Source organism: Natrix helvetica, assembly GCF_964273705.1.
Source record: "Natrix helvetica genome assembly, chromosome: 6".
Lineage (NCBI taxonomy): Eukaryota > Metazoa > Chordata > Lepidosauria > Squamata > Natricidae > Natrix > Natrix helvetica.
The window spans coordinates 61,536,408-61,549,243 of NC_138553.1; the positions used below are offsets into that span (position 1 = coordinate 61,536,408).

General features: G+C 42.7%; 1 protein-coding gene across 1 annotated transcript in view; it reads left to right on the plus strand.

The window, feature by feature from the left end:
* Window positions 1-766: 766 nt before the first annotated feature.
* The window catches only part of CFTR (CF transmembrane conductance regulator), a 120,285-nt gene continuing 108,215 nt past the window's right edge, over window positions 767-12,836 (plus strand). The window contains exon 1 of the mRNA XM_081958605.1: window positions 767-1,022. Coding sequence (XP_081814731.1) covers window positions 970-1,022 — 53 coding nt within the window. The 5' untranslated portion in view covers window positions 767-969. The remainder of the gene's footprint in view (window positions 1,023-12,836) is intronic.

A 12,836-nucleotide genomic window follows, 5' to 3' on the forward strand; every position in this document is an offset into this window, starting at 1 on the left:
GCACAGTTGCTCCAGGACCATAAATCCCTTCCAGCAAGCTACATTCGTGCCATGCATTTAACAGGGTAGCTGCCTTTACCATTTTTCTCGGTTCGGACACAGGTCAAACACTACCCGAAATTAAATGGGCTGCTGCTTCACACAACAGCTTTTTTAAAAGCCAAAAGTAACACTAGCTCAACATAGCATGACGCACGAATGCTCCAGTAAGTTCAAAATTCAGCAGCTAAGCGGGAAAGGGTGGCACCTGAAACTTTATGGAAAAAAAACAAAAACCCAGGTGCCAGGCGCGTACACGTATCTAGCAAGACGCCACGGCATCGGCCATCGAGTGCGCGTTCCTTATTGCTGCCGCTGGATAAGTTTTAGTCTAAGCCTCGACATTTAGTGCACGGCCGACATCTAGTCCTGTTTGTAGCGCAACGACTCCAGGAAGCCTCGCTCAATCTGAAAAGAGGCGCTTTCTGAAGACGGCGGGCTGCCGGCTACCCCGCCGAGGGAAGCAACCACCGGCGGCCACAAAGTTCAGGGAACCCGGTTCCTCTTTCGAGGCTGCGGCGACCGCTAAGCCAGGCTGAAAGGAAAGAGGGAGGAAGGCGGCCGAGGGAACGGTGGCTTCTTCGCGCGGAGTGAGGGCGCGCCCTCCGGCGGAGAGCGAGAGGCACCTGGCGCGAGGAGCGCCTTTCGGAGCGCGCGCCGAGAGCGGGGCCTTTTGCGTTGTCCCGGGCGTGAAGCGGAGGGCCGGCTTATGAAGTCGGGCCGGCTTGCAGAGGCGGGGTGAGGGGCAGGAGAAGGAGGGAGGCGGTGACCTCAGAGTCGGATAAGGTAGGAAACAGCGGTGCAAACTGTGGTTTGTCCCGCTTTTATGGGGGGAAGGCGAGACTATCCACAGCGCAGTCCGCTGAAGGGAAACCCGTCCCTCCTTTTGCCTTTGCTTGCTGCGCCCAGCAGCCCCGCCGGTGGGGGACCATGCAGAGGTCCCCTCTGGAGAAGGCGAACGTTTTCTCCAAACTCTTTTTCAGGTGAGCCGCCGAGCCGCACGTGCTACTGGCCGGGTGGGCGAGCGAGAGGGAGGGAGGGAGAGAAATGCAAACCGGCGAAAGCGGATCCTCGCTCGGGAACTGGAGTACGAGGCTGAGCTCTGAGCACCTGCCGGAGGGTGACGTTTGCGCCTTAGACCTTGGGGGACTTCCTTTCGGGAGGTTGGAAGGACCGCGGGAGAGGCGAGCCTCAGGACAGCGCTCATTTTTATTGGGAAAAGGGTGCACTTATGGTTGCTCTCCTCCTCCTCCTCCTCCTCCTCCTCCTCCTCCTCCTGCTGTAAATGGTTCATAACCGTCCTGTAGCCCTCGGGTATTAATGATTGGAGTCAAGTGGAAAGCCGTGAAGTGAGCCCCCCTCCCGTCCCCTCCTGCTTGGATTTCTCTCGCGCAAATACCATCGCGCACCGCTGCCTGAGATGCCAGTAATTAGCTCTGAAAACAGTTGGCAGAAGGAAAGGGAAATGCTGGGTAGTTCCAGGAGGGAGAGCAGGAGGAGGACTCCCCCCCGCCCGCCCTCTGTACTTTTTCTCCCTCCTTTGTACACTTTTGTCCCTGCGCCGGTCACAGAGCGCTCCTTTGAATGCCCGCCAACGCTTCCTCAGCTACGAGGCTCATAAATTTCGCCCCGAAGCCAGGGAAATCGATTTAAAGCAGATCAGTCAAGTAACCTTTGGCAGGCAAGATGCCCTCGTGCCGCCTTCCGATGGGAGAGAAAGCGGGGGGACGGGGGGGGGAACTCTTCCTGAGGATGGTTTGCTCGTGAAGCAGGATTTATAAGCAACTCTGTGGTTGAAGTTCCTAACACTGTCCAGGGAGAAGCGGGCAATAGCCTCTAGGAGGTACTACTAAGCTTTTAAAAACGTGAGCTCAGAGTAGTCAGTGTTGAATGCAACTAATGCAACTAATGAAGAATTATATAATAACAATTATTAACTAAAGGTAAAAGTAAAGGTTCCCCTTTCACATATGTGTTAGTCGGTGATCACCTCCATTTCAAAGCCAAGGAGCCAGCACTGTCTGAAGATGTCTCCATGGTCATGTGGCCGGCATTGACTAAACACACTCCGTTACTCACTAAGGATTCCAACCGCTGAACTGTTGACCTTTCTGATCAACAAGCTCAGTGACTGAGCCACCACATCCCTTAATTATTAATTAGTGTTTATTAATAAATTACCATATTTCTCAATAATATGCTAGCTTCCAGTACACCTTTCTTCCATCATAAAGCCAAAGGTGGAGGTCCTTGGGTTTTCCATATAATGTATGCTCTAACTAAAATCAGATCTGCTGAATTTCATAAAGACCAGAGAGGACACAGTGTGATCTGGTGGTTAAGGTCTTGGAGTGTCACTGAGAGTCTAATTGACTGTCAGTCTTGGAAATGCTCTAGATTACGTATGGGAAGTCACTCTCTTTAACTCAACCAATATCACAGATTTATAAAGGAAATAGTAGAAGCATTATGCGTATCATTTGAGTTCTTGATTGAAATGGCAGGATATAAATGTAAGAGACAAATAAATAAAAATGATGGACCAGGCAATACTGGGTATCCCCTTTAGTCTTACATGCATATTTTCAGAGCCAACACAAACTGTTGACTATGTTTTGTGGTATAAGAATTACTTGACTATATGATGGAGAAAGAGAGAAGTCTGTGATTTTCATTTATCAAAACAGGGATTCAGGATGGACAAAACACAATGTCCACTATGCATATTACCCTATTAATTTAAGAATTGATGTCCATACATCACTTTGGGTTTGCATACATCATTTTAAAACAGGATTGGACAAACACAATAAGGCTAGGATAACTATATATTACATTCTGTATGAGAGACAGTATGTTATTTAAAATGCTTTTAAAGCTGCCTATAGACTTCATTGATGCTGGGTTGGATGAGATTCTGATTTGAAGCAACAGGCTCTTCTTACATTCAGATAATTTTTAGTCATTTTCAGCTCCAAATTATACTTCCCAGGTAACTTTTTCTTTCTTCTTTGCACGTAAGTGCAGAGACAAAGACTCTTTCCTTCATTTTGGTCTGTTGTTAAATATCTGGTCTGTGCATAGATGCCAGGTTCAAGGTAGGGATTTTCTATTGGTAGAAAAGATACAGACAGTGACATAAGGCACTTAATGGTAACACCTTTATTAACTTAAAACAAGTATAGCATATAGCCTATTGTCTATAATTCTGTCCCCACAAAATTAGGATATCTACTCTACACAGCCACATTGAAGGGAAAAGATAATTGATCTTGTTTTTTTCTTTATGAACAACAGATTAAATATAGCTAAATATCTTCTTAATGTGTATAATTTGTGGTTATATTGGGGATATAGTTTAAAATTGGAGAGCATTTAACCCTCTCCCACTTTTTCTTGATTTAACCTTCTCCCACTTCTTCTCTTCCACTAAATGGAAATAGAATGGAAGAATGGCATTCAATTGTTATGAATATATAGCAAGTATGTTGTATTATCTTAAGGACAAAAAAAAAGGAAGATATGCTAATATGATGTTAATACATTTTCCATTTTTGACCAATATATGACTTAGTATCCAACTTTCAACATTTTACTTCTTCATATTCTGAGCTTCAGCAATCTCAGAATAATTAAAAAAAACATTTAATTAGTGAATGTTCATGCAAGGTGTGTATTAAAAGTGCAATGCAGAAGTGTATTATATTATAGAGCATAACTTGCACAAAATGCATATATTTAAAAAAAATTGTACCAGGGGAAATGAAAATAAACTTTTTGATTGATTTAGAAAAGTATTAACCCTGATGCAGAAATCGGAAGATTGGAAAAATGGGGAAATGAAATTGGATTTTTCCCTATCTGTTTGACAAGAATTTAGTTGCTGCAGTTAGGGTTGGTTCATCATTATGAAATGATGAAGTCTTTTAATCTAGTTGTTTACTCACTATACACATGTATATAATATAGGATACTAATACAGAAAAAGGTATATGGCAGGGGTGTCCAAACTTGGGAACTTTAAGACTTGTGGACTTCAACTCCCAGAATTCCCCAGCCCCAGGAGTTGAAGTCCACAAGTCTTAAAGTTCCCAAGTTTGGACACCCCTGGTATATGGCAATGGACGCTTTATCTGGAATAATGAATTTCCTCCCATGTGAGGTACACAAGGCATACTTCTTCTAAGTCAGGATGACAAGGTATACATCTTCTAAAACAAAAATGGACAATCCATGAGCCAAAGACACCATGGACTGACTTTTACCCCTTTGTATATTTGGGAACAGGCCAACCCACCAGAATTGATCAGGATCAATGTTTTGATAGCATAGTTTAGATTTGCTGAAAAGTATCATACCAGGGACATATGTCCTAAGGCTTATCATATCCAAATCCTCCAAGGTCTAAAAAATTAAGATTTCCTGCTGATGTTGCTATATCAGTGATGGTGAATCTATGGCACACGTGCCACAGGTGGCACGCAGAGCCATTTGTCAGGGCACGCAAGGCGCTGCCCTGTCAGCTTCCCAGCGTGCATGCGCGCGCTGTCCAGCTGATTTCACCCTTTTTTAAAGCCATTTTTCGCCCTCCCCAGGCTCCAGAGGCTTTATAGGAGCCTGGGGAGGGCGAAAAGAGCCTCCCCCCCCAGACACCCTCCGAAGGCTACAGGGACCGTCCGGAGGCTTTGGAACGCTTAAAACGACCCTCGAGCAATCCGGAAGTGACTTGGCAAAAAATAATGCTAATCACATTTAGAGGGTTACCTAATTTTCCAGGGCAGACTTTATAAGATTAAAAAAAGACAAAGTAGGAGTGGGCACTCTGCATCCTTGACCTCAATCGACAGAGACTGGCCCAAATTCAAAAGCTAACTTCAAAAGATTAATTAAGATCTTGGTTCCTTCATCCCAATGTGTGATTTAGAAAGAGAAACAGAAGAGTAATAGAAGGGGGGGGGGAAGGGTTTTTTGTGTCACCTCCATTTATGACTCTGATCCTGTCCATTGCTTGTTACACTCTATTTGCTGTTGAGTCCCTCAAGAGATTACCAAGCAGGCAGAGGAAGTAGATGAACTTTTTGCTAGTCAGCTAACTAAGGTATGTAGGAAGCACACCACAATAGTAGTAGGGGATTTTAACTATCCTGACATCAACTGGGAAACAAACTGCACCAAGTGTAAGATCCAACAGGTTCCTAACAAACCTAGCAGACAACTTTGTTTCCCAAAAAGTAGAGAAGGGAACAAGGGGATCAGCCATATTGGACTTAATTCTCACTAACAGGGAGGAAATGATAGAAGGTGTTGAAGCCACAGGAACCCTGGGGGCAAGTGACCATGCAATATTGGAATTCAACATTATGCAAACACAAGTAGTAGAACCAAGTGAAGCAAGAGTCTTGTACTTTAAGAGAGCTAATTTCAATAAACTTAGAGAGAGCTTCGGCAAAATTCCATGGATGAGAATCCTCAAGGGTAAAACAACTCAAGAAGCTTGGGAAATTTTGAAAAATGAGATTACAAAAGCCCAGTCTAGCACAATACCAATGAAGAAGAAAAATAACAGCTCCCAAAAGAAACCAGCATGGCTGCATAAAGAACTCTCTGACAAATTGAAAGAGAAAAAAGATAAGTACAAAAAGTGGAGGGGGGGATATAACTAAGGCAGAATATCAGCAAATAGCCCAGGCCTGTAAAGATGAAGTGAGGAAAGCTAAGGCTCACAATGAAGAAAGGCTTGCCACAAAAGTAAAAAATAACAAAAAAAAAGCTTCTTCCAACATGTTAAAAACAAGAAAAGAGTTAAGGAAACAATTGGTCCATTGCTGGGAGAAAGTGGCAAGAAGGTGGCAAGCAACAGGGAGAAAGCAGAACTATTTAACTCATGTTTTGCATCTGTCTTTACACAAAGGGATAAAACAGTCCAACCTATCAAAAACAGCACCACAAAAATCAGATTAGGAACACAAGTTGAAATAGGGAAGAAAATGGTAAGTGAGCATCTGTCTACCCTAGACGAGTTCAAATCACCAGGACCAGATGGATTGCACCCCAGGGTTCTGAAGGAACTGGTAGACGAGATCTCAGAATCACTGAACTATATCTTTCAGAGATCCTGGAGCACCGGGGAACTACCAGAGGACTGGAAAAGAGCTGATGTGGTTCCCATCTTCAAAAAAGGGAAAAAAACAGATCCAGGAAACTACAGACCTATCAGCATGACCTCAATACCAGGAAAGATTCTGGAAAAGATAATCAAGCAACGAATTTGTGAACACCTAGAAGCAAACAAAGTAATAGCCAAAAGCCAACATGGGTTTGTCAAAAACAGATCATGGCAGACTAATCTTATTGCATTCTTTGACAAAGTGACAAAATTAGTGGACCAGAGGAATACCGTTGATATAGTTTACTTGGACTTCAGTAAGGCATTTGATAAGGTAGACCATAGCCTACTACTAGATAAAGTAGAAGAATGTGGGTTGGACAGCATCACCAGCAGATGGATTCATAACCGGCTGACCAACCGCACTCAACGTGTAGTCCTCAATGGAACTGCATCTACATGGAGGGAGTATGCACTGGAGTACCCCAAGGCTCTGTTTTAGGCCCAGTACTCTTCAATATCTTCATCAATGATTTGGATGAGGGAATAAATGGGGAACTCATCAAATTTGCAGATGACACCAAGCTGGCAGGAATAGCCAACACTCCAGAAGATAGGCTTAAGATACAGAAGGATCTTGACAAACTTGAACCTTGGGCACTATCTTATAAAATGAAATTCAATGGTGGAAAGAGTAAGGTTCTACATTTAGGCAAGAAAAAAGAAATGTACAGGTACAGTATAGGTGGTACCTTGCTCAACAGTAGTAACTGTGAAAGGGATCTTGGAGTCCTAGTGGACAACCATTTAAATATGAGCCAGCAGTGTGCAGCAGCTGCCAAAAAAGCCAACACAGTTCTAGGCTGCATCAACAGAGGGATAGAATCAAGATCACGTGAAGTGTTAATACCACTTTATAATGCCTTGGTAAGACCACACTTGGAATACTGCATTCAGTTTTGGTCACCACGATGTAGAAGAGATGTGGAGACTCTAGAAAGAGTGCAGAGAAGAGCAACAAAGATGATTAGGGGACTGGCGACTAAAACATATGAAGAACGGTTGCAGGAACTGGGTATGTCTAGTTTAATAGAAAGAAGGACTAGGGGAGAGCAGTATTCCAATATTTCAGGGGTTGCCACAAAGAAGAGGGAGTCAAACTATTTTCCAAGGCACCTGAAGGTAGAACAAGAAGCAATGGGTGGAAACTAATCAAGGAGAGAAGCAACTTAGAACTGAGGAGAAACTTCCTGACAGTTAGAACAATTATTCAGTGGAACAGCTTGCCTCCAGAAGTTGTGAATGCCCCACACTGGAAGTCTTTAAGAAGATGTTGGATAGCCATCTGTCTGAAACGGTATAGGGTTTCCTGCCTAGGCAGAGGGTTGGACTAGAAGACCTCCAAGGTCCCTTCCAACTCTGCTATTGTATTGTATTAAATTATTTCTAAAGGAAAGTGCTTATCATTAGAAAAAATGATTGCTTAGCATAAGATGAGTTCCATTCTGTTCATAGGACAAGAGATAATCACCACATCTATTCTTCTTAAGTCAATTTATACTACTTTAATTATAGCTTGTTTGACTAACATCCAATTTCTCATTACTTCACATACCTGGTTTATACCTTATCTCTTCTCTAGAATTATTAACCAATGAGCTATATAATTGTAATTGGCAATAATTGACTAATACAGGGTATTTACTTCTGAGTAGTTTATACTTATAGGAAGTATGCAAATATTTTCATAGATCATTGAGCAGTAAAAGTTCACTTAAGAGCACTCCTTGGATAACAACAAACAGATATTATTATTATAAACCAGGTGATCTAAATCAGGAACACTCCTTCTATAGAGAGGCTGATGCTAATGGATGAAGTATGTTTATAGTCTACAATTCCTCTTTTGTTAACTTTATTTTTGCAATGCAATCAATTAAAATATGTAAACATTAAAAGAGTACAAACAATGCATTTACGTAATAAACCTTATACCATGTGTGGCTTGATTATTTTCATATATACATGTTTTTTTTTTAAAAAAATCAGCCTAATATATTAAAATCTTTTACAATATTATCTTGATGTTCCAGCTTCTTCATAATCATTAGCAATTGCTATGTAACAATATACAACTAGGTGGCAACCAACTATCCTCATTTTAAACTTTGATTCACAACTTGGCCTGCTAAGATTGGATGATGCAGAACGGTAGCCCAAACCCTCCATTCTCTGCAGCTTTCATTGTTTACATTAAACAAGCTTTTTTCCATCATGGGTTACAGGTAAGCAGGATACAACCAGTATGAAGTATGAAAAGATTAGTCCGCTAAGAAGCCTTGTTTGTGTAGGAGAGAACAAATCTATTTCTTGTAATTTTTCCTTCCCTATCTCAACTTCTAAATTACTACTGGAAAATTAAAATGGCAGTTGAATTCTTTTGATTTCACAGTTATTTGCAAGCATGTTTTGGGGATATCTTCTTGATTTAAAAAAAAATTACAAGGAAAAAGGGGTTAAGAGGTTGTGGAACATTTTTACAGCTACATCATGCGGGGGGGGGGGAGAAGCCCCCCCAGGTCTCGCAACTTTTACAAAAAAGAAAAATAGAAAGTTATGAACATTTACATAGATATTAGCAGTTTTAAGTTTAACACAAAATCATCAGTATGTTTCAATCATTTTACTTTTTATCACTTCTTTAGGTACATTGTAACAACATTTGCAATAGTGTTTCAATTCACTTTTGTGATCTGAGTCTTCTTGTTGTCGCATCCTCCCCCCCCCCCCGTCCACTGGCAGAGCCTCAGCCCCTCCCTACTTTGTTTCTTGTGTAGCATCCCCCATGTCACCTAAGAGAACACTGTGTTTTTTCATGAAAGCCTCTGCTTCTGCAACTGTGTTAATTCTAATTCTACTGCCCTCCCAAAAAATCAACATGCCTTCTGGTAACAACCACCTGAACCAGTGGTTCCCAAAGTGGGCGCTACCGCCCCTAGGGAGCGGTGAGATGGCTTAGGGGGGCGGTAAGAGGCCAGGGGGGCAGCAGGGGGGCGGTAAGAGGCAAGGCGGCGGCAAAGGAGTGCTGGAGGTGGCCTCCTCTAGCGAGCTATTCAGAACAAGTTTGCTCACTCACCCCCGCCCATCCAGAAGCTGCTCAATTGCTTGCTTCCCCCACCCATCTGCACTATGCTAGCCCTGCCCACTCACTGATTGGCTGGCTCACCAATCACCCCGCCCGCCTCTAAGAGCCCTATCTAAACCCAGTTAACTTTTTTTCTGCTTGGCTTTCTATAGATAGGGCTCTTAGAGGTGTGCGGGACGATTGGTGAGCCAGCCAATCAGTGAGAGCAGGGCTAGCATAGTGCGGACAGGCGGGGGGAACGAGTGATCAAAGGGAGGCCATTTCGCCTTCCTTCGCTCCCACTTTGTCTTGATGAGGTCTCTGCAGCTGCGGGCGCGGATGGACGGGTGGGGAAGCCCAAGGGGGCGGGCGAGCGAGAGAGCTGCCTGATCCTCCATTGCTCGCCCGCTCGCCCGCCCGGGCCACTTTGGATACCTCAGTCTGTCCGCGCCCGGAAGTTGCAGCGACCTCATCAAGACAAAGTGGGAGGCGAAGGGGCCTCAGTGCCCTGCCTGATCCTCCTTCGCTCGCTCGCTATTTTACCTGCATGGGGTGCCTCGGCGGAAGCCCTTTGCTGGCGGCCAGACCTCCCCTTCCCTGGGCGACAGCACATTCATGATCACCGTCCCAGTAACGCTGCGGCCGCTCGGCCTGCGAAGAGAGGGAGGGAGTAAGAGTGAAGGGTGAGGGAGAGGAGCAGGGGCTCTCTGCAGGGGCTCTGCATTCCCCCACCCACCGGAGCCTTCCCAGAGGAGGTGGGGCTGGGGAATGTGGGGCGAGGAGGCGTTGTCTGGGATAATAATAATAATAATAAATATTTATTTCTTAGCCGCACCCTCTCCCGAAGGACTCGGGGCGGCGTACAATAAAACACATAAAATAAATATCTAGACAAGACATACATATAACAAAGACGTATACCAAGACGTGTACAAGGAGGAGGTGGGCTGATGAATAAAAACAATTAAAATCACAATGTTTAAAAACCCCTAAATAAATGAATACAATTAAATTACCCAAATAAAAACCCGTCAGGAGCGATATAGTTAGATCATAGTTGAGCCAGGCCAGCTACTTGGAATAGGTGGGTCTTGAGCTTTACACGGAAGGAGCGGAGGTCAGAGGTATTCCTAATATCCGGAGGGAGGTCATTCCACAGGGCTGGGCCCGCCACAGAGAAGGCTCTACTCCTAGGCGCCGCCCCTCGGCCCTCTCTAGGGATGGGACTAGATGACCTCTGGGGGTCCCAACCGGCCCTTCTGATTCTGGAGACCAGAAGAAAGCAAACACACAGACACACAAACACACACACACACACAGCAAAAGTGTCTGGTTTTGAATATAATCCTCCCTAGTGCTTGGGGAAAAAATAAGAGGAACATTTGGATATACATTTTGAATTAACTTGGAAAGAAAATTGCTAAAATCACTTTTAGTTGTGTTCTGCATTAAGAATTCATGCAGTAGCATTTCTTGTTGAATTAGCAGAGTAATATTTACAACAGCCAGCTAAGATAGTTTTATCTGTCTTATAATGTGCATGGGTAGAGGACTTAGGCATAAGTGCAATGTTTGCCTGTGATTATATAATAAATTCACAGCTTATACATTTGAATTAGATGTTATTCAATTCATGTTTAACCTATACTTGATATACTTGTATTCAATACATAAGGTGTTAATTATGTCAATGGAAGAGATAGGAAACTGCATTAGTGATGTATATGTCAATGCGTTGATTTGTACTAAAAATGTTTAGTTTAAAGAAGTTATAAGGAATCACAAATATGAGTGTGGAAAATGTAATGTAGTTGTGGATGACCCTTTGCATGAGTTGTATTGGGAAAAATAAATAAATAAATAAATAAATAATAATAATAATAATAATAATAATAATAATAATAATAATAATAAATGATTCCCCAAAGAGGTAAAAGGCTGTATTTTGCTAGAGTTATTCTTCCAAACTGTTGAGGAGGGGGATTGGACTCAATTGCCTATATTTCCCTTTTCATCCCCATGGTTCTTTAGTGAAAATTATAACCCAAGAACATATAGATCTGTTAAAATGTTCCCATTCTCACTTTCCATATTGGGAATCCCTAGGTACAATGCAATAATCTCATCAAATAATTCAAGCAAATGTTGGTGACATTGAGCTGAAGCCAAAGTTCAAGAAATTGTACCAAGAGTTTTAGTTACAGAAAGAAATTTCTGATCGCTATCCTGCACTATGGACAGTGGTTAAGAAGCTCCTTGTTGCATTTCCAACATCATATTTGGTGGAACATGGCTTCAGTGTGGTCTCCAAGCAAAGAAAATGACTCCAGTTTACTGAATGTGGTGATTTAAGACTCCTGCTAAGTGACTTAAAACCAGACATTGGGAAACTGGTATCACTTCATCAAGCCCCTCCATCACATTAAGAATTTACCGAACAGTGAAGTAGTTACTAAATTTTGCTAAGTTTACTAAGTTACTAGTTACTAAGGTTCTTGATAAATGACTACCAGACTTTGAAAACCTGGTATCACTGGATCATGTTCAACACTTTTGTTGAATTAACTAACTACAAAGGTTTTTAAATTGGATTTTGAATAAATGTGCAATTAATTGTTACAGTTTTGAATTTTACTGTTACTATCTTTATTCCTTCATGCAAACCACCCAGTCACATGACTCCCCCAGCCACGCCCATCAAGCCACGCCCACAGAACCGGTCGTAAAAAAATTTGAATTCCACCACTGGGTGGGGGCCACTGAGGATCAGTTTGTAGCACCAAGGGGGCGGTGGACTGAAAAAGTTTGGGAACCACTGACCTAAACCAAACCCCGTTATTGTATAATTTTTTTGCTAAGAAGGAATATTTCCTTCTCTTATCTCTTACTTTCTTTGGGATCTGCTTAAGAATGGTTATTTATTTATCCTTATATTTTAATGGTCCTCCCCTTTGAGCTCCTAGAACCTCATCTCTTGTGGTTTTTCTAAGAAATTTGACATGAATTTCACTTGGAACATTATGTGTTCTTGCATAGGCTGAGTTAATCCTATAAATCAGGTCAATATCCCACCCAAGCTGTTGTTTATCTCTATTAATATATTCTGCTAACATTGTGGTCATAATCTCCCTAAGATCTTCATTTTCAACTTCTGGCAAGTTCTGGAACCTAAGAAAAAAAGACATCCTTTCAAATTCTGTTTTTATCACATGATTCTCAAATTCTGCATTCCCCCTTTGGATTGTCTCTATGTCGTCTCTCATTCCAACTGCACCCTCCTCCAGTACACCTATCCTCTTCGCATTCTGTGTGGTTTGTTGTTGTGTCTCTCTGAGCTGATCATTTAAGTCCTGCAGTTGTTTTTTCATTTCGTCCTGTCCCTTTAAGAGGGCTTGAAGCATCTGCTGAGTAGACAAATCCTTTGAACTCTCTTCAGGGGCTTTAGGTTGTAAAAAAGATCCCAGTTGTGACTGGTGAGCAATGGGGCTGGATGTAGAAGATGTTGGGGCCGATGAGGCCTTTCCAGGCGGTAATTTCTTAGGACCCATCATGAAGCTCAGAGATAGT